This window comes from Desmodus rotundus, chromosome 6 (assembly GCF_022682495.2).
Source record: "Desmodus rotundus isolate HL8 chromosome 6, HLdesRot8A.1, whole genome shotgun sequence".
NCBI classification, from domain to species: domain Eukaryota; kingdom Metazoa; phylum Chordata; class Mammalia; order Chiroptera; family Phyllostomidae; genus Desmodus; species Desmodus rotundus.
The window spans coordinates 85,199,976-85,218,766 of record NC_071392.1 but is presented as its reverse complement, the minus strand read 5'-3'; the positions used below and the strand labels follow the sequence as shown (position 1 = coordinate 85,218,766).

At 49.6% G+C, this 18,791-nt stretch overlaps 2 gene segments (V, D, J or C); both read right to left on the bottom strand.

Moving 5' to 3' along the window:
• Positions 1–3,453: 3,453 nt before the first annotated feature.
• Positions 3,454–3,991, bottom strand: LOC128781272 (T cell receptor beta variable 5-5-like). The segment is given in 2 exon segments: positions 3,454–3,803; positions 3,913–3,991. Coding segments are annotated over 2 exon segments (429 nt in total).
• Positions 3,992–11,593: 7,602 nt separating this feature from the next.
• LOC139441020 (T cell receptor beta variable 13-like) lies at positions 11,594–15,914 on the bottom strand. The segment is given in 3 exon segments: positions 11,594–11,792; positions 15,677–15,728; positions 15,836–15,914. Coding segments are annotated over 3 exon segments (330 nt in total).
• Between the last annotated feature and the right edge of the window lie 2,877 nt (positions 15,915–18,791).

Sequence of the window (18,791 nt, the reverse complement as noted above, 5' to 3'; positions counted from 1 at the left end):
TTATCTGGGAAGCACTTTCTCTGCCCCTCCATGCTAAATGATAGCTTTGTTGGGTAGAGTCATCTTGGATGTATGTCCTTGACTTTCATGACTTTGAATACTTCTTTCCAGGCCCTTCTTGCCCTCAAGGTTTCTTATGATAAATGAGCTGATAATCTAATGGGAACCCCTTTGTAGGTAAATGTCTCCTTTTCTCTTGCTGCTTTTCAGATTCTCTCCTTAGCTTTAATCTTGGGTAACTTAATTATAATGTGCCCTAGTGTGTGCTCCTTGGGTCCAATTTCTTTGAGACTCTCTGAGCTTTCTGGAATTCTTGGAAGTCTATCTCCTTTGCCAGATTGCTGGTTTTCCTTCATTATTTTTTCAAATAAGTTTTCAATGTCTTCCTCTTCCTCTTCTCCTTCTGGCACCCCGATCATTAGGGTGTTGGAACATTTAAAGTGTTGCCAGAGGTTCCTAAGCCTATCCTCATTGTTTTGAATTCTTGTTTCTTCATTCTGTTCTGGTTGGATGTTTATTTCTTCCCTGTGTTCCAAATGGTGATTTGAGTCCTGGTTTCCTTCCCTTCACTGTTGGTTCCCTGTATATTTTGCTTTATTTCATGTTGGGTAGCCTTCATTTCTTCCCCCATTTTGCAACTGAGCTCTTCAATTCTATGAGCATCCTGATTACCAGTGTTTTGAACTCTGCATCCGATAGGTTGTCTATCTCCTTGTCACTTAGTTCTTTTTCTGCAGTTTTGATCTATTCTTTCATTTGGGCCACATTTCTTTGTTTCGGCGCACGTGTTACATAGTAAGGGGCAGAGCATTAGGTATTCACCAAGGCGGGGCAACCCTCTTCAATGTATTGTGAGGCTGTACTTGGGGTAGGGGTCCGAGAGGGAACAATGCCACTTGCTCGGCTCTCACAGCCTTTCCGTCACTTCTCTCTCATTTCCCACAAGGGGATTGTGCCCTTTCAGGTGCTGATTCCCAGGTGTGTGGGTTTGTGTACATTCTAGGACCCCATGGGCCCTCCTACAAACTCTCCTGTGAGACTGGGAGTTTCTCACACCACCACAGCCCCCACAACTTTTTATAGCCAGAGGTTTTGAGTCTTTAGTTTCCTGTACTGAAACTCTGGGTTTTGTGGTCTGTCTCTCTCTCTACTTGTTCTTCTCAGCTTCTCCATGTGCGAATGTGGGACCGCCCACTCCTTCACCTTGCCACACATCCTCTGCACCCAGCTGCCTGTCTCCACCCCACCTACCACTCTGGATGAATGTTTCTCTTATTCCTTGGTTGTCGGACTTCCATTCAGTTTGATTTTCTGGCAGTTCTGGTTGTTTTTGTTTTTCAGTTAATTGTTATCCTTCTTTTCATTGTGTGAGGAAGTGAAGCATTTCTACCTACACCTGCATCTTGGCCTGAACTTTGAAAAATGTGGTTTGTAAGGATTACAATACTTTCTGTCCTCCCTAAGCAATCTTTGCCTACTCCAAGGTCATGAAGGGAATGTGCTATGCTTTCTTTCGGAAGCTTTATAGATCTGTAAATGTTCACCCATCTCATTTTCATTTTGTGTATGGCCGAGTCAGCAAAATCTTTGTGTAAAGAGGCAGACGGTAAATATTTTCTAGTATCTGTCCCACCTACTCAGCTCTGCCACTGCGGTGCCATGTCAGCCAGAGACACTATGTAGATTACTGTGTGGGATCAGGTTCCAATAAACTTCATGTGTGGAGGTTGCAATGTGAGTTTTGCATGTCATAAAATATGATTTTTTCCAACCACTTATATAAAACACAATAGTTAGCTTCTGGGCCCTAGAAGAACCAGGAGAGGCCAGGTTTGGCCCAATTCTGCTTCATGGAGTGAGGCAAGCATTGAGACTCATTATTTTCCCTATGGATACAGGCTTCCCAGCACTATTGTTGAAATGACTATTCCCCGTCTCATGCTACCTTTGGTGTTGGATCTAGGGATGGCAGTGTGCACCTTTACCTTACCGTAGTCTCCCTTCAGAAATGTTACTAACCACAGATTTTTCATAGATGCGCTTGATTAGGGGAAGGATGTTTCCAATTCTAATTTAAGAAGAATGTTTGTCAGGAGTAGATGTTGGATTGTTTCACACGTTTTTTCAGCATCTGTAGAGATGACATATGATATTGATTTTCCAGTATTTGAGATGTTAAACAAATGGACTTGTGTTTGATTGTTAAGTAGTCATGAATGTATTCTATTGAGATAAACCCCACTGTTCATGATGCATCAGCCTCATTACATGTTGCTGCGTTTGATACACTGGGATTATGAATGGCTTACTAATCAGTTTTCATGAGATACATTGGTCTGTAGGACTTTCTGTTTGTTTGTTTTGGTGATATCTATTTCTGACGGGGCATCACAGTAGTGGCTCAGGATGAGTAGCGAATTATTCCCTAATTTTTAGGTTTGGCCCTAAATACTCATTTAGTGGTATCTTACCAATTTGATGTGTTTTATTTTTACTTTCATTTAGTTAAAATCCCTTTATAATTTCAGGTGACCCTGTTTCTGTGACCGCGTATCTTGACATCACCTCAAGGGGCACCTACAATCACCCAGCAGTGAGAAAGGACATGGAGTCCGAAATCAGACGCCAGGAGGACGTGATGCTCAGCTGTTGTCTGCAGCTCCTCACCTGGGCAGATGTAGCGATTTCAGATTTTCTGACTGGAAGTGGCAGAGCTGAGGACAGGCTGAGAGCCACCCTCGCGAACCCCATCCAGTGGTTTAGAAAGGCCCATTCCCTGCATGAGCTCCCAGAATGTTGCTTGAGATTCCGAGAGGGCTTCTGTTTCCCTCCCAGCATGTCTTAATACACTGGAACCCCCTCCCCCCCGAATCACTTAGCTACTCTCTGAGGAGAATATCATGGCCTCACTCTGTCTGGAATATGACAGGAGAGACATATGTCCTCTGGCTTGAAGCTGTATGTCCTAGCAGGTGGCAGGCGATCAGCTGTGTACCATACTCCTGAGGTGTGACCTCACCAACCAAGCTCAGATGCTCTTGAAATGGGAGAGACTGTGCTCTGTTCTATGCCATGGACCAAGGCCCAGGCAGGACCCTGGAACCCGGGGGCTTGTTGACTTCAGAGGCGTGGGGAGGCAGGAGGGCGTGCATGGCACGTTTGGAACGTCCAGGACCTGCAGCTCCCTGTCTGTGAAATGGTGCCTGAGTGCTTCCCCCTCTGTAAACTGGACACACAGTGTCCATCAGGACCAGGCACCACAGCACACAGTGTGGCCTCCACTCTGTCCCAGAGGAGGGCTTCCTGCCTGTGCTGGGAATTGCACGGGGCTGGCAGAGCTGGGAGAACATTCAGGAAGGCTCTGGCTGAGCTCAGCAGGGCAGGGAGAGTGGTAGAAAGCAATGAGATCCGTCTGTGGAACTCCGCTGAGGCTCCCTCCCTCTGCCTGTGACATCAGCTGGGACAGGAGGGTTTGGGTACAGAAAACCACAGGCCCTGCAGGGCTGTGTCTAAGCTGCTGGCACAGAGGTACATGGCCGAGTCCTCAAGCTGCAAGGCGCTCATGGCCAGCTCAGAGCTGTAGTCACTGAACTGTTTTCCTTTGAAACGATCAGGGAAGTTTCCTTTCCCGTACTCCTGCTGTTCATAATACTGAATGAGAAACCTGGGTTCCTGCCCCCGAGGCTGCTGGTACCAGTACACACTGCTGTGTCCAGAGATTGGGTGGCATTTCAGAACGGCCTCTGCACCATGGCCTTTGATGAGGTGTCTTGGGGATTGGGTGACTCCAGCAGCCATTGACTCTGTAGGGGAAGGAGATGGAGCTGAGACCAGCCCAGGAAGTAGATGGACACTCCCACAACAGTCGAAAAGGTTGTGCTGGAGGGACGTCCCACCTGACCTGAGACTCACCTGCACGCAGCAGACACAAGGTCACACAACAGAGGAGCTGGGTGCCCCTGGTGGCTTCAGGCAGCACATGACTGGCCATGTCCCTGCTCAGGGCTCGGGTGCTTTGGGTGAGAGAGCCGAGGTTTGCCTCTCCTTTTGCTCTGTTGAAGGACTTGCCTGTGACGTCACTATTATGTTGTTTCTGTCTTTGTTGGCCTCTGCAGGCACACTGGCATCCTGGGACAGGCTCAGCTGGTCCTGTGTTCCCTGTTCTGTCCATTTTCCTATGAGCAGGTACAGCTGGCTGTGCTGAGTTGGACCCTGAGGGTACAGGGCAGGTGTTCATCTGCACAGGTTCTCTTTTTCTCAGAGTAGATGCTCCTTCCTCTACACCTGGTTTGGGTTTTCCAGGCTCCTCACTGAAGCCGCATCACACGCTCCACCAAGCACAGGCTTAATAGAGGCCACCACTCATGCAAGGCCAAGTTCATTGTTTCTTGCTTTGAGAACCACGCCAGCATATCCATTAAGGAAAAAGCTATGATGAGTGAACTTGTGATTCATCAGATAATTTCCCTAATGCAGGCACCAAGCCAAGTCTATCTTCATGAGCCCTCCCTCTCCCACAGAGGACCAACAGCATCTCACTCTGTGGATCCACAGCACCATCAAGTGGCCACTTGTGCAGCAGCACTATTGACACTGCCAGAGCTGGCCAGGTTCTAAGTGAGTCATGGGAGAACCCCCAGGACTCTGCACAGCTCCTGCTGATTTCCTGTGTACCTTTCTCAGGCTCACTCTTTGCCTGTGGTGGTGAGGGAGGCATGCTGCCTTTTTCCAAAAGGGGAATAAAAATTGTAAATCTCATCAATGAGTGTTGTAGGAAAGAGGTCGCCATGCATGCAGCTGCCCAGGGCAGGGGTGGCAGGACCTGGGCAAAGCTCTCTCTTTGCCCAGTGATTCCTGGGGAGGACCCATGGTGGACTCCCGTCAGCCAAGAAATCTCCTCAGCAGCTGAAAGAAACCCTCTATGAAGAAAGTACTACCTACTTATATATTTTCTTTTCTGGGGAATCTCTGTGCTCAACTCCTTTGCTCTTTCTGAATTACTTCCTTCTCTGCGTTATTGATTTGTAGGAATTTTCTATATTTTGGATACATGTCCTTTTTCAAATATACAAGTATATATATTGTGTGTATATGTACTTTCACATATGTACATATATATTTTAATATCTTTTAATGAATATGATTTTAAAATTTTATAAAAGAAACATGTGCTTTTAGAGATCAGAATACTTTTTGTCTAAGAAATGTTTGCCTAACCGAACATCAGGAAGGAAGGTGCTGTACTTCCTTTCAGAAGCTTTTAGATCGTTGTGAATGCTGACCCGTCTCACAGTCACTTTGTTTATGGCTCAGTCAGCCAACTCTTTCTGTAAAGAGTCAGGTAAATAGTTTGGTTTTCTGTCCCAGACACTCAGCTCTGCCACCGGCTCGTCAAGGCAGCCGGAGACAGTGTGTACCTGATGGAGGGGGGCCGTGTTCCCATAAACTTCGTGTGTGGGCGTGGAAATCAGAGTTCCCTATAATGTTCCTATGTCGCAACATATTATTCCTTTTATTTTCGTCAACCAGTCAAAAATGTAGACAGTCTTGGTAGCTTCTGGGCCCTAGAAGGGCCGGGAGAGGCCAGGTTTGGCCCACTGCGCTTCCTGGAGTGAGGTAGGGATTGAGACTCATTATTTTTCCCTATGGATAAGGGGTTTCCAGCACTATTGTAGAAATGACTATCCCCCCTTTCGTGCTACCTTTAGTGTTGGATCTGGGGATGCCTGTGCATCTTTATCTTACCACAGTCTACCTTCAGAAGTGTTACTAACCCTAGATTTTTCACAGATGCCCTGGATTGGGGAAGGGTGTCTCCTCTTACTGCTAATTTAAGAAGAGTTTTTATCAGGAACAGATGTTGGAATGTATCACATGTTTTTAAGCACCTATAGAGATCGTCATATGATTTTTTTACATTTTCGTGTTTGAGATGTGAAACTTCCTGGAGGTGGTTTTAAATGTCAACAGTCATGACTACATAATGCTGAGAGAGACCCCCTGGGTCATGGTCAGTTCTGCTTTTTCACTGCTGCGCTTGATACGCTGGGATTCTAAAGGCTTATTAATCTGTGTTCATGAGGGATATTGTCTGTAGGGATATTTCTTTGGTTTTCTTGTTTTGTTTTGTTTTGGTAATACCTTTGTTTGATTTGGGTATCATAGTGGGGGCTCAGGATGAGTAGGGAATTATTCCCTGATTTTCACATTCCCACTAAGGAGTCCTCTAGTAGCATCCTATCACTTTTTATAAGTTTTATTTTCATTTCTACTAGTTAAAATTCCTTTAAATTTACTTTTGATTTCTTCTTTGCTCTGTGGGTTATTTAGAAGATTGTTATTTAGTTTCTAATATTTGGGATTTTCCTAGAGCTCTTTCAGTTATTGATTTCTAGTTCAGCTCCTCTGGGTTCACAGAACATGGTTTGTGTGATTTGAATTCTTTTAAATATATTGTTACTTATTTTACGGCCAAAGTCCATAGTTTATCCTGTTACATAATCTGTGAGTCTTTGGTAAGAAGGTGCATTCTGCTGCTGTTGGGCAAACTATCTGTAAATGTCCACAAGGTCAAGGTGATCGATAATGTTCTCTATGTCTTCTGGATCCTCACTAATTTTTTTTTGGGGGGGTCAAGTGTTCAATCAATGAGTGACAGGCGTCGAAACATCTGACTGTAATTGTGAATTTGTCTCTTCTTGCCTTTTTGGCTTCAGTATTTCGAAGCTCTGTTTTTAGATGCATACATATTTCTGATTGTTTTGTCTTCTTGATCGATTGGCCCTTTTATCATTAGAATATGACCTTTGTTGTCTCAGAATAGTCTTTGCTCTGAGATTTGCTTTGTCTGATGTCAACATCGTGGCTCCAGCTTTCATCTGCTTAGTGGTAGCATGGGACATCTGTTGCTTTCCACCTGTGAGTCTTTATGCTTCTAGTGCGTGCAGCTGCAGTAGGTGGAATGCATCTGCTTTCTTTCTCTTTTATTCAGTACCACAATGGATGCTTTTGAATTTGGGCATTTGGACTATTTACATTTGATGTACATATTGTTCTGGTTACCTTCATGTCTGTCATTTTGTTCTTTGTTTTCTATTATCATATCTGTTCCTTGTTTCCTTGACCTTTATTTCATGCTTTCTTGTGTATGAATTAGGCATTTTTATAATAATTCCATCTCTGTGTTTGTTGGCCTGTGGGCTATATAACTCTGTTTGTTATTTCAGTGGTGGCTCTAGAGTTTGCAGTTAACACCTCAGCTTTATCACAGTCTCTACCCTGCACTCAGATCAGGAAGACCTCACAACGCTAAGATATGCACCCACTATCTGCTCCCGGTCTTGCTGTTGTCCTCGCACATTTTGCTTGTGCCCACAGAAGTCCCCCCTTATCTGCAGTTGCGCTCTCCAAAGATTCAGTTTCCTAAGGTCAACTGTAGTCCCAAAATATTAAATGCCAAATTCCAGAGAAAAAGAATTTAACCCTTTTCAATATGCATCATTCCGAGTAGCTAGCTGAACTCTCACACTGTCCCTCTCTGACAGTGCAGGGTGAGAATCACTCCCTTGCCCAGCGTCTCCACCCTGTGCACTATGGCTGCCCCTTACTCACTTGGCTGTGTGTGTTATCAGACTCACTGTTGTCATGGTTGGGCAGTGCTTGAGGTCCAGTCACCCTCATTTTACTATAGTGTCCATGACATGCAAGGGTAGTGATGCCGGCAACCAGATCTCCGAAGGACATCCTGTCAAGTGCTTCCTCCAAACTGAAGGGTGATTATGCTTAGGGAACGGGACACATGAGCTCCCTCATACCATCAGCTGTACAGGCATCCACTGGGTCTTGGAAAATGTCCCTCCCAAAAAAGCGGAGATCACTCTATTATTTGGATCTTCTTTGAATTACTTCCCTTTAAAACCTTCTCAACTAGGGTTTTCATTAAACCAAGCTACATTTAAATTCTATTACAGATAGGCTAGCGAAGAAGGAAATTAAATATGGAATGACTGCAGGACTGTCAAGAAAAATAAGAAAACTCTATATGGACAGACATAAATGTGCATTATTGTGCATGACCACACTCATGAATGATGACTCCATGACGGTTTTCACAAGGAGCCTAATTTATTTACTTTTAAGGCTGGTGGCTGCATGTGGCCAAACAGAGCGCTGCATGGCTGCACACACGTGGGCTTGTGAGCAGGGAGGCAGTGACGGTGCCACACTGTGGTTGCACTGCTGGCACAGAGGTACACGGCCGAGTCCCCCGGCTCTGCAGGCTGGATGCTCAGAGTGGAGGAGGAGCTCTCAGATCAACAGCAGAGAACCCATTGTTAGGCATCCCGGATGTGTCCACGGGGTCGTTGTTTTGAAAGTACATCAGAAACTTTGGGCCTTGCCCTAGCATCTGCTGGTACCAGTAAAGAACAGCGTGCCCAGAAATAGGATCACACCGAAATGTCACATTCTGTCCCCTCTTGGTGACCTTGTGCCTTGGGGACCAGAGACTCCAGTCTCTGTGTGACCTGGGGACACAGAAGTTAACAACAGAAGGAGGAAAACAATTGTAATCATCAAACACACACACACACACACACACTGAAGCTACTTGGTTTTCTGAGGACTCACCAGCCCCCTGGAGACACAGGGTTGCCCAGCAGAGGAGCCAGGTGCCCATGGCAGAGTCAGGACAGGATTGGGTGGTTCACCAGGCCAGATCTTGTGAGCAGGAGCAGTGGAGGATGGGACACGCCTTGTCACCTCAGAGCCGTTCCCATAGTGACATCACTGGCTCTGTCAGTCCCCTCCATCTCAGGGACATGTGACATATAGGAGAGCACACTTGGGTGACTAGTGTAAATAGTTATCAGCTCCCTTTTGAACAAAATCCATGCACAGCTGTCACTTTGGATCCCCGCTGTCTGGATGCCGAGGTCTGACACTGAGTCTCATTCACCTGTCACCCTGGTCGGCTGGCATTTTTGTGAGGACATGTCCGTAGCATCATCCATACACCACACAGAAGGGAGAATCATTGTCTTCTCTGCTATTCGGGCTCTCCTGGAAGCACCCTGTTCTGTCACCATCCCCTCCACTCTCCCATCACACTTGCTCAACCTTGTCCCTTTGTAGGGCGAGGGCTGGTGTCAGGCTTGACTCGGCTTTGCCCTGGACGCACTGACAACTCAGAGACACATAGATGGAGTGATGCCCTGGGAGAACTTAGTAGGAAGCTCCTGTTCCCTCTGCAGCTTATGACCGAGTGTCCTCTGTGTGCTCATTTACTTCCATGTACTATTATGTCTGCACAGCCCAAGGAAAGCCCTTTGTGCTTCCAAGTCCCCGTGCATTAAAAAAGTTTCCCATAGCTTCTTTCCAAAAGAACACCCAAAGTCATTGTCCTGTAGGACACCTGTGTGTGATCCGAAAGTGGGCAGAGACGCATCTGATTACTGATGACAGCCCAGCCTGATGGCCCCTGACTCAGGCTGGTGACGAGCCAAGCCAGAGCTGGGGAAGCACTGTCCAAGCTAATGGAGCAGCTGCAGAGGACAGACAGACAGCCAGCATAGGTGGACACCTGTGTGTCCCAGGCCCAGAGTTTGGTCCCAGCCTGGCAGACACTGCCCTACAGGGCAGTCCCAGCATACACAGAGAGTCACCCTGCAGGCAGGGCCCACTGGGGGCTCCAAGGTGTAGGAGTCCGCACAGGGCCCCCTGAGTCCAGGGGCTAGGCCTCCCCCAGCCTTTCTGTGCAGAGCGGAGGTGGCTGTGCAGTTCTATGGATTCACTGCTGGCGCAGATGTACACAGATGTCTGGGAAAGGTGGCCGACTCTACCATGAGGGGGAAGACCTGTGTATTAGATCTAGAGACAGTGTACCCATCATGGACCTCTCCTTTCTCCATGACACCAACACCCACTGAGTAACGGATCAGCCTCCTATAGGTACCAGTACATAGCGTTGTGGTTCAACTCCTGGGCATACCTCAATGTCACCATCTGTCCTGTGGTCAAGACCTGGAATGTCAGGGTCTGAGTGACACCAGCACACCCCAGACCTGCGCGGAAGACAGTGGAACACATGTTGCATCCACGAGGGAGCAGCTCAGTGCTGGGCCTGGGACATCTCCCCACAGAGGGGCCAGCCCAGGACCCACCTGCAGGGAGGAGACACAAGGCCACTCAACACAGGAGGCAGCCTCTCAGGGCAGGAGCTGAGCCAACACAGGGTCCCACAGGGTCTGTGGATTGCTGGACAGGAACAGGGATCCCCAGGGAGTCTATGAGGTGACACTCTCACTGCCTAGGCCCCAGAGCCCACTCGTCACAAGGGGACACGCCACCTCCCAGAGCATCAGATCAGAAAGCAAAGTGCAGGCACACAGCTCAGAGTGAGAGGAGTGCTGTGACTGAGCTGACTGGAGTCCTGCCATCATTCCTGCCCTCTGTGCACGCAGGGTGTGACCTCGGGTGCTTCACCCTGTCTGCAGGTCTCCATGATGCCCTGTCTGCTGTGTGTACCTGTCCCTGTGCTCTCCCATCTGAGGGAAAAGCCTGATGGCTTCCTGGTGCCTTTAGGACTCTTGGGTCCCAAGTCATCCCTCAGCCTCCTTTTCTGCTTTGCTGGTCAACCAGCAGCCCCCCACTGTCCGTCCTCCCACAGTGACCCTCCTGTTTCTGGTGGCCAAACCTCAGGGGCAGGCTGGTCACCCGTTGAGGATGTTGGCTCTGTTTTCTGTCCATTCCTCAACAGACGAGACTCCCGCCAAATGCCCAAGAGCACCTTCAGAGTCACGTGACAATGTACTTCAGAGTCACCTGACATGTGATCTCATGGTGAGGCCATGGCCAGCACATGCAGCCCAGGACAGCAACCTACCTGAGCACCTACTTGTGTGGTACTCAGCTCTCTAGGTAGCCTGCTGTCCCCTAGGTTTCCAGCTGTGCGACAGACGTGGGGACAGGCGCTTGCCTCCAGCATGAGAGAGAAAAGTGCCATATTAAACTGAGACATTGTTCCATGGGGAATATCTCCCTGAGAAGGATTGCTGAAGTTAATAAGAAACGTAATGGGTCTTTAAACACTTCTACCTAATTTATCCACAGTCCCATGCTTTGCAGGACCCTGAACTTGCTTCAGGGCTCTGGACAGCTCCAGGTGACAGCCACAGTGCAGGATGCTGTGCCTTTCCTTGTTGTCGTCATGAAGGATCATGAATATTTGTTGCCTTGAAGTGAAATGTTCCTTGAACCTGTCAGGGAAAGGTGGACAATCCCAGATACTGCGTGATCCCCCCACGCCTGTTCATCTAAACCTGGACAAGGGAAGCCAATGTGGGCACGGTGCTGGGAGAGGTGCAGGGTGACAGATCCACAGGTGTGAGGAGCAGACTTGAGTGATGTCTTGCTCCTCGGGTTATGAAATATAGACCCAGGAACATTAGTTCCCATCTTGTGTATCATCAGGACAATGATACTGAAGCTGCGTGATGCCTGTGAGCATCAAATCCCCCCCATCTGTAAGCAGCAGAATGGTGCTGGGGAAAGGCTGGCTGCACTCCTAGCTCTGAGCCTGTCTGGCTGGCAGCTGTCACTTCCTGAGTGGGGCGGAGTGTTTTTGTGCAGGCGCCTGCGGGTCCTGCAGGGCCGTGTCAAGGCTGCTGGCACAGAGATAGATGGCCGAGTCGTTCAGCTCCAGTGAGCTCGCAGTCAGCTCAGAGTGGTGGCGGTCACCAAACTGCTTCACTGAGAACCGATCGGGCAGGTTCCCTTTCTGTAGCTCTCGCCCACTGGAATATGAAACAAGGAAATCAGGACCCGCGCCCTGGACCTGTTTGTACCAATACACATAAGGGTGTCCAGAGATATAGGAACATGTCAGTGTCACTTGCTGTTTTCTTGCTTTGGTCACGTGTTTGGGGGTCTGCATGACTCCTGAGTCCACTGGGCCTGTTGGGAGGAGACAGAGAAGAGTCGGGGGCAGAGCACAGGGAGCTTCCCACAGCAGCCATCACCCAGGCTGTGTGTCAGGGATGGTGACTCTATGTCCAGACTTACACACAGTGTCCAGGGCTTACCTGCTCCCAGGAGACAAAGAGCCACAAGGCAGAGGAGCCTGGGGCCCATGGCAGCTTCCCAAGGCCTCTCCCAGCTGAGGGTGGGGTCTCCTGGGGTGAGCAGTCTAAAGTTCTGAACCCCCGTGCCCTGATAAGAGCATTTGCTATGACGTCACTGCTCTGATGTTGCTGCTCTGAAGGGACTCTCCTTGGGAGCTGCCCCCTGCTGCTATATACACTTGGTTGGACCCACGTTCAAGAGAGAAGTCGGGGGCAGAGCACAGTGAGTTTCCCACAGCAGCCATCACCCCAGGCTTGTATGTCAGAGAGGTGACTGCGTGTCCAGACTTACAAGCAATGTCTGGGGCTCACCTGCTCCAAGGAGACAAAGGACCACACAGCAGAGGAACCTGGGTCCCATGGCAGCTTCGCAAGACTTCTGCCAGGTCAGAGTGGGGTCTCCTGCGGGGAGCAGTCTAGACTTCTGAACTCCCCGTGCCCTGATAGGAGCATTTGCTATGATGTCACTGCTCTGATGTTGCTGCTCTGATAGGGCTCTTCTTGGGAGCTGCGCCCTGGTGCTATATATGCTTGGTGGGACCCAGGTTCAAGATTCTATGCATCAGTCCGTGTCATGCACAGCCCCATGGCTAAGAGTTGCCTGTCCCCATGTCCCCACAATATTGTCCCTGCCTTCCCCTGACTGAATTGATTACCAGCCTTTGCTGCTCACCCTACTTCCATTCTCCCCCTGCAGTCTCAGGGAGATGCCTGCTTGGTGCCTCCTGAGGTGCAGCCATGTCCCCTGCTCCTGGGCAGGAGGACCCCGTGCCAGCTCCACGTGTCCCAGGACACCTCAGTGACTGCATCTGCTCCCCCCTACAGCCATGTGTGCCAGAGGTCCCTTCACTGTCCTCTCCTGGGACACCGCTGGTTTCCCACAGTCTTCAGGGACAGTTAATTCCCCATCTGCACCTGTCCCTGCCAGCATGGCTGCCTTGCCCAAATCTTCAGTGTGGGTCCTTTAACGTTTAGTGGGACCTCCCACCCATTCCATAGTTGTAGGTACATACACTGGCGACAACTGAAACCTGCCTCAACATCTGCCCACTGTTGGATCCCTGCCTAAGTCTTCTTAACCCTTTCCTGCTCTCCCAGACTCTCCCCAGAGCCCCTTCCAGCTCAATGGCTTCACAGTGCCATCTGCTGGCCAGTAACTGACATTTCATTCTTGGGTCTTCTGCCAGAGCCCAAGGGATGCTGGGAATGTCTGTCTGGTCTACAGGCCGAAGATTCCAGAAGCACTATCCTTTACAGAGTATCTCAACATCCTTAACCCTAATCTCAACATTAATTCCCATGTGACCCTATTTCTTTCAGGTACCGTGCTTAGTATCCCACCCGTATTCTACTTAACCACTATCACATGATATGCAGCTATAGAGTGGGAACTTCTACCTTAAAGCCATCTTCTGAAAGGCAGAGGGAGAGAAGGGAATGGAAGGAAATAATATCTAGTCCAAAGCAAGAAGGGAAACACACAAGTTGAAGTGTAAAGAGCTTCTTTTATTTCCATTGCTAAAAATAAACATAATGCAAAAAAGCAAACAGGCATTTCACGTTATCTTCAAGAGCTCAGCAAGAGACTGGGAAGATAATGATGTTACCTCCTAGATGGAGTCAAATGTGTGTGAATAAAAATGAAATTGAAATACAAGTAAAATATAAGACGTACGGTTTGTCAGCAGCGATGGAGACAAGATGCCTACTGGGGAACAGCGGACGCTGGAACTGAGCACACAAAGTGCATCCACATGAGAGGAACTGCCTTTACGATGTGCGTCTGCTCTGTGAGCATGGAGTGGGGTCTGGGTAAAGCAGCGGCGTTGTGGGGGATAAGCAAACACTGGCACAAGATAGGATCCTAAGGACACAGAGTCAGCCAGGGTCAGGTGCTGGGCGGTGCCATAAATGGAGATATGGTCCGGGAAGGGGTCCCTGATGGCTTCACAATGATAAGGAGCTGCCCTGGGAGCCCAGGCCTTCCTCACTCCCAGGAGGCACAGGGCCCTGAGCACAGTTCAAGCAAGACCAGGAAATGTCCCTTCCAAGGCCTCTCATTCTCTGGGTAAACAGATTTGGTGTCATGGCTACCACAGCTTTCAGGTGGGTTTGGAGGGACTGCCACTGTTCTTACCTGCTATACGAGGTTCAGGGCACCCTGATCACAACTGAGTCTGTGACACTCAGTCTCAGTCTCGGATCCGTGGGTACCTCTCAGGACTCCCGGACCCACAATCCGAAGGCCTATCCCCGCGGCCTGTGGCTGGAGATGTGCCAGCCATCTGCAGCTGCCCCCACAGACAGGGGGTCAATTATTTATATTTATAACAAGTAATGTATGCCTACATAACACAGAAAATACATAAAAAAGAATAAAGCACATATTCGAGAAAATAACATAACATATTGAGTTAAAGAAGTCAGCAAATTACCTCAAGTCAAAAATCGAGGACACTGACAAAAACCCTCATCTCTAGCAAGGATTCACCTGTGGGGTCGAGATGAAACCGAGAGGTCGTGGGGGGACGCTGCTGTCTGACACTCAGGATGGAGTGGAGGGAAAATGAACACAAAAGAGAGTGTGGGCTCCTTCAGCCTGGCAGAGGAAATGAAGCTTTCCTGTCATCACTATGGCGATTCTCAGTCCTTGGGCGCAAAAGTGGTGAAGACCTTCACTTCCAACAGGAAGCAACGTGTGACAAGATGGGGCAGAGAGCCTCCAGTGTGACAGGGTGGCTTAGAGAAGGATGCACAGGAGAAGGATGCGAAGGATTGCCAATACTCCAGAAGCGGACAACTGCTGAGGAGCAGGCACGTTCCCTACACAGACACGGAGCTGTGTCTTGGGCCCTGCCTCACAGTGCTACAAAAACTGTGTGTGTCCATGAAGTTTGGTCTGAGCCTTGGAGCACTGAGCTGGCTCTCGGAATCCTCATCGTTTAATTATTTCATTTATTTATATGTAGAGAGATGAGAGGGAATGAGAAAGAGAGGGAGAGAAACATCAATGTGAGAGAGAGATATCCATCAGTTGCCTCTCATATGTGCCCCAACAGGGATCCAAATCTGCAACCCAGACATGTGCCCTGACTGGGAATCCAACCAGCGATCCTTTGTTTATACTTCAGTGCTCAGCCAACTGAGACACCACAGGCAGGGCTTTGTTCTCTCTTCCCAAAGGACAGCTGATCCCAGAACTATGTCTTTACAGGGGAATGATGAGCAAAGAAGGGCTGCTTTAGAGTGTGGGAGCTGCACAGAGAGAGAGATATGAGGGGGTGTGTGCGCATGAAGGGGTGACGGTGTCCCGTTGTGATGGAGCTGCTGGCACAGAGGTACATGGCCGAGTCTCCCAGCTGCAGGGCATCCATGGTCAGATCAGAGCTGTAATCACTGAGCTGTTTTCCTTTGAAGTAACTGGCAGGTTCCTTTCCTGTACTCCTGCTGTTCCTAATACTGAATGAGAAACCTGCATTCCTGCCCCTGAGCCTGCTGGTGGGAGTGCCCACTCTTGTCTCCGGAGGTGGGGTAGCATTTCAGAATGGCATGCCCACCAGCCTTTGATGAGGTGTCTTGGGGACTGGGTGACTCCAGCAGACACTGACCCTGTGGAGGAAGGAGACAGAGCTTGGACCAGTCCAGGAGGCAGGTGGACACTCCCGCAACAATCAAGAACGCTGGGTTAGAGAGATCCCACCTGAGCTGAGACTCACCTGACTCCAGGAGATACAGGGCCGCACAGGAGAGGAGCCCGGAGCTGCTGGAGGAATCAGGTAGCACAGAACTGGCCATGTTCCTACTCAGGCCTCTTGTCTTTTGGGGGAGACAGCACAGGCTTTGCCCCTCCCTTGCTCTCCTTGCAGGGCTTGCCTGTGACCTCACTGTCTGATATCATTGTCTGTGTAGTTCCCACACAGCCTGCACACACCAAACACGATCTTTGGGCACAGTGTTCCCCCATCTGACCATCCTCCTATGAGCAGGTGCAGTTGGGTGTGCAGTGCAGGGCCCCCCAGGGTCCAGGGCTTTTGACCAGCCCCATAGCTTCAGAGCAGGTGATCTTCTCTCTACACCAGGCTTGGGTTTCCCAGGCTGCCTCACTGAAGCCCCATCACACTCTGCACCAAACATAGGCTCCAAGAGAGGACATAACTCCATGCAAGACCAAGTTCATGGCTCCCTGCTGTGACAGACACCTGCATATCCACTAATGTGAAAAGATAGGATCAGCAAACCTCAGATTCATCAGATAGGTTCCCTAATGCAGGGACCAAGCCAAGACTCTCCTCCTTCACCCTCCGTCTGACTCAGGGCCCCTTCTGCATCTCACTCCTTCGATCCACAGCGCCCTCAAGTGGCCACTTGGGCAGCAGCGCTGTTTACACCTCCTTGCCAGGGAGCCTGGGAACCATGAGCAGAGGGGAGCACAGGAGGGTTTGTGAGCAGGGAGGTGGTGATGGTGCCACACTGTGGTTGCACTGCTGGCACAGAGGTACACAGCCGAGTCCTCCGGCTCTGCAGGAGTGATGCTCAGAGTGGAGTAGGAGCTCTTAGTTCTCTCAGCAGAGAACCGATTGTTAGGCATCCCGGACGTGTCCAAGGGGTCGTTGTTTTGAAAGTACACCAAAAACGTTGGGCCTTCACCTACCATCTGCTGGTACCAGTATAGGCCAATGTGGCCAGAAATAGGATCACACCGAAATGTCACATTCTGTCCCCTCTTGGTGACCTTGTGCCTCGGGGACTGAGAGACTCCAGCCTCTGTGTGACCTGGGGACACAGAACTTAACAATAGAATGAGGAAAACAATTGTAATCATCAAACACACACACTGAAGCTACTTGGTTTTCTGAGGACTCACCGGCCCCCAGGAGACAGAGGGTTGCCCAGCAGAGGAGCAGGGCGCCCATGGCAGGGTCAGGACAGGATTGGGAGGTTCACCAGGCCAGGTCTTGTGAGCAGGAGCAGAGGAGGAGGGAACACATCTTGTTGCCCAGGGCCGTTCCCATAGTGACATCACTGCCTCTCCTAGTCCCCTCCACCTCAGGGACACGTGATGTATAGGAGAGCACACTTGGGTGACTAGTGTAATAGTTATAAGCTCCTTTTACAACAAAATCCATGAACAGCTGTCACTTTGGATCCACGCTGACTGGATGCAGAGTTCTGACACTGAGTCTCATTCACCTGTCACCCTGGTCGGCTGGCATTTTCACGAGGACATGTCCGTAGCATCATCCATACACCACACAAAAGGGAGAATCATTGTCTTCTCTGCAATTAGGGATCTCCGGGGAGCACCCTGTTCTCTCACCATCCCCTCCAGTCTCCCGTCACACATGCTCAACCTTGTCCCTTTCTAAGGAGACGGTGGGCATTGGGGTTGACTCGGCTTTGCCCTGGATGCACTGACGTACTCAGAGACGCACAGATGGAATGATTCCCTGGGAAATATCAAGTAGGAAGCTCCTCTTCCTTCTGCAGGTCATGACCAAATCCCTGCCTGTGCTCATTAATCTCCACCTAGTAAGTAGTATGTCCACACAGCCCATACCAAAGCCTTGTGTCCTTCTTAGTCACCACATATTACAAAATAAACTTCTTATAGCTTCTGTCTGGAATAAGACTCAATTTCCCTGACCTCTAAGACAACTTTGTGTGACATACAAGAGGGTTAGCTGGATCTGATCATCGATGACATTTCACCCTGGAGACATCAGACTCAAGCTAATAACAAGAAAGCTAGAGCCTGGGAAGCATCTTCCCAACTAACACGGCAACTGCAGAGAAGGACAAACTGAAGGACAATAACAGGGGAGACGTGCGTGCCTGAGGCCTTGGGTCCATGTCAGGCCTGGCAGACACAGCCTTGGAGGTGGACCTCATCACACATCGAGGGTCCCTCACTCTGCAGGCGGGGGCCACTGCGGGCTCTAAGGTGTAGGAGTTTGCAGAGGGCCCCCTGAGTCCGGGTGCTGGGCCTCCCCCTGACTTTCTGTGCAGAGAGGAGGTGGCCGTGCAGCACTGTGGATTCACTGCTGGCGCAGAAGTACACAGATGTCTGGGAGGGGGTGGCCCACTCCACCATGAGGGGGAAGTCCTTTGTATTTGATCTAGTGACACTGTACCCATCGGGGAGCTCTCCTTTTTCGGTGACCCCGGTACCAACTGAGGAATATATCTGCCTTAGCCCGTGACCCAGTTCTTGTCGATAGCAGGACATATAATCATGGTTGTCAGTCTGTTGACACATCAGTGTCACCTCTTTTCTGTCCCTGTGACCTTGTATCTGGGACTCTGGGTGACTTTGGCATCCAGGTGTCCTGTAAGAGAGAGTGACATAGTGTGACGTTGTCATCGTAAGATGAAAGCTTGGATGAAGTCTTGGGAATTCCAGGGCAGAAAGCCCACCTGTACTCACCTGCCCACAGGAGACAGACAGCCACACAGAAGAGCCTGGTGACCATTTCAGGTCCAGGACAGAATCTCATGTCTTCCAGTTCTGTTTGGGCAGTAGGACTCAGCCTCTCAGTGACTCAGGGATGTCACGGTCCTTGACACACCCCTCCCTCACAGGAACACATCAGTGACGTACAGAAAGTAGAACACTGCAGAACAGACGGATGTGTACGTCTGATTTTAAAGGAGCCTAAGAAGTACTACATTCCC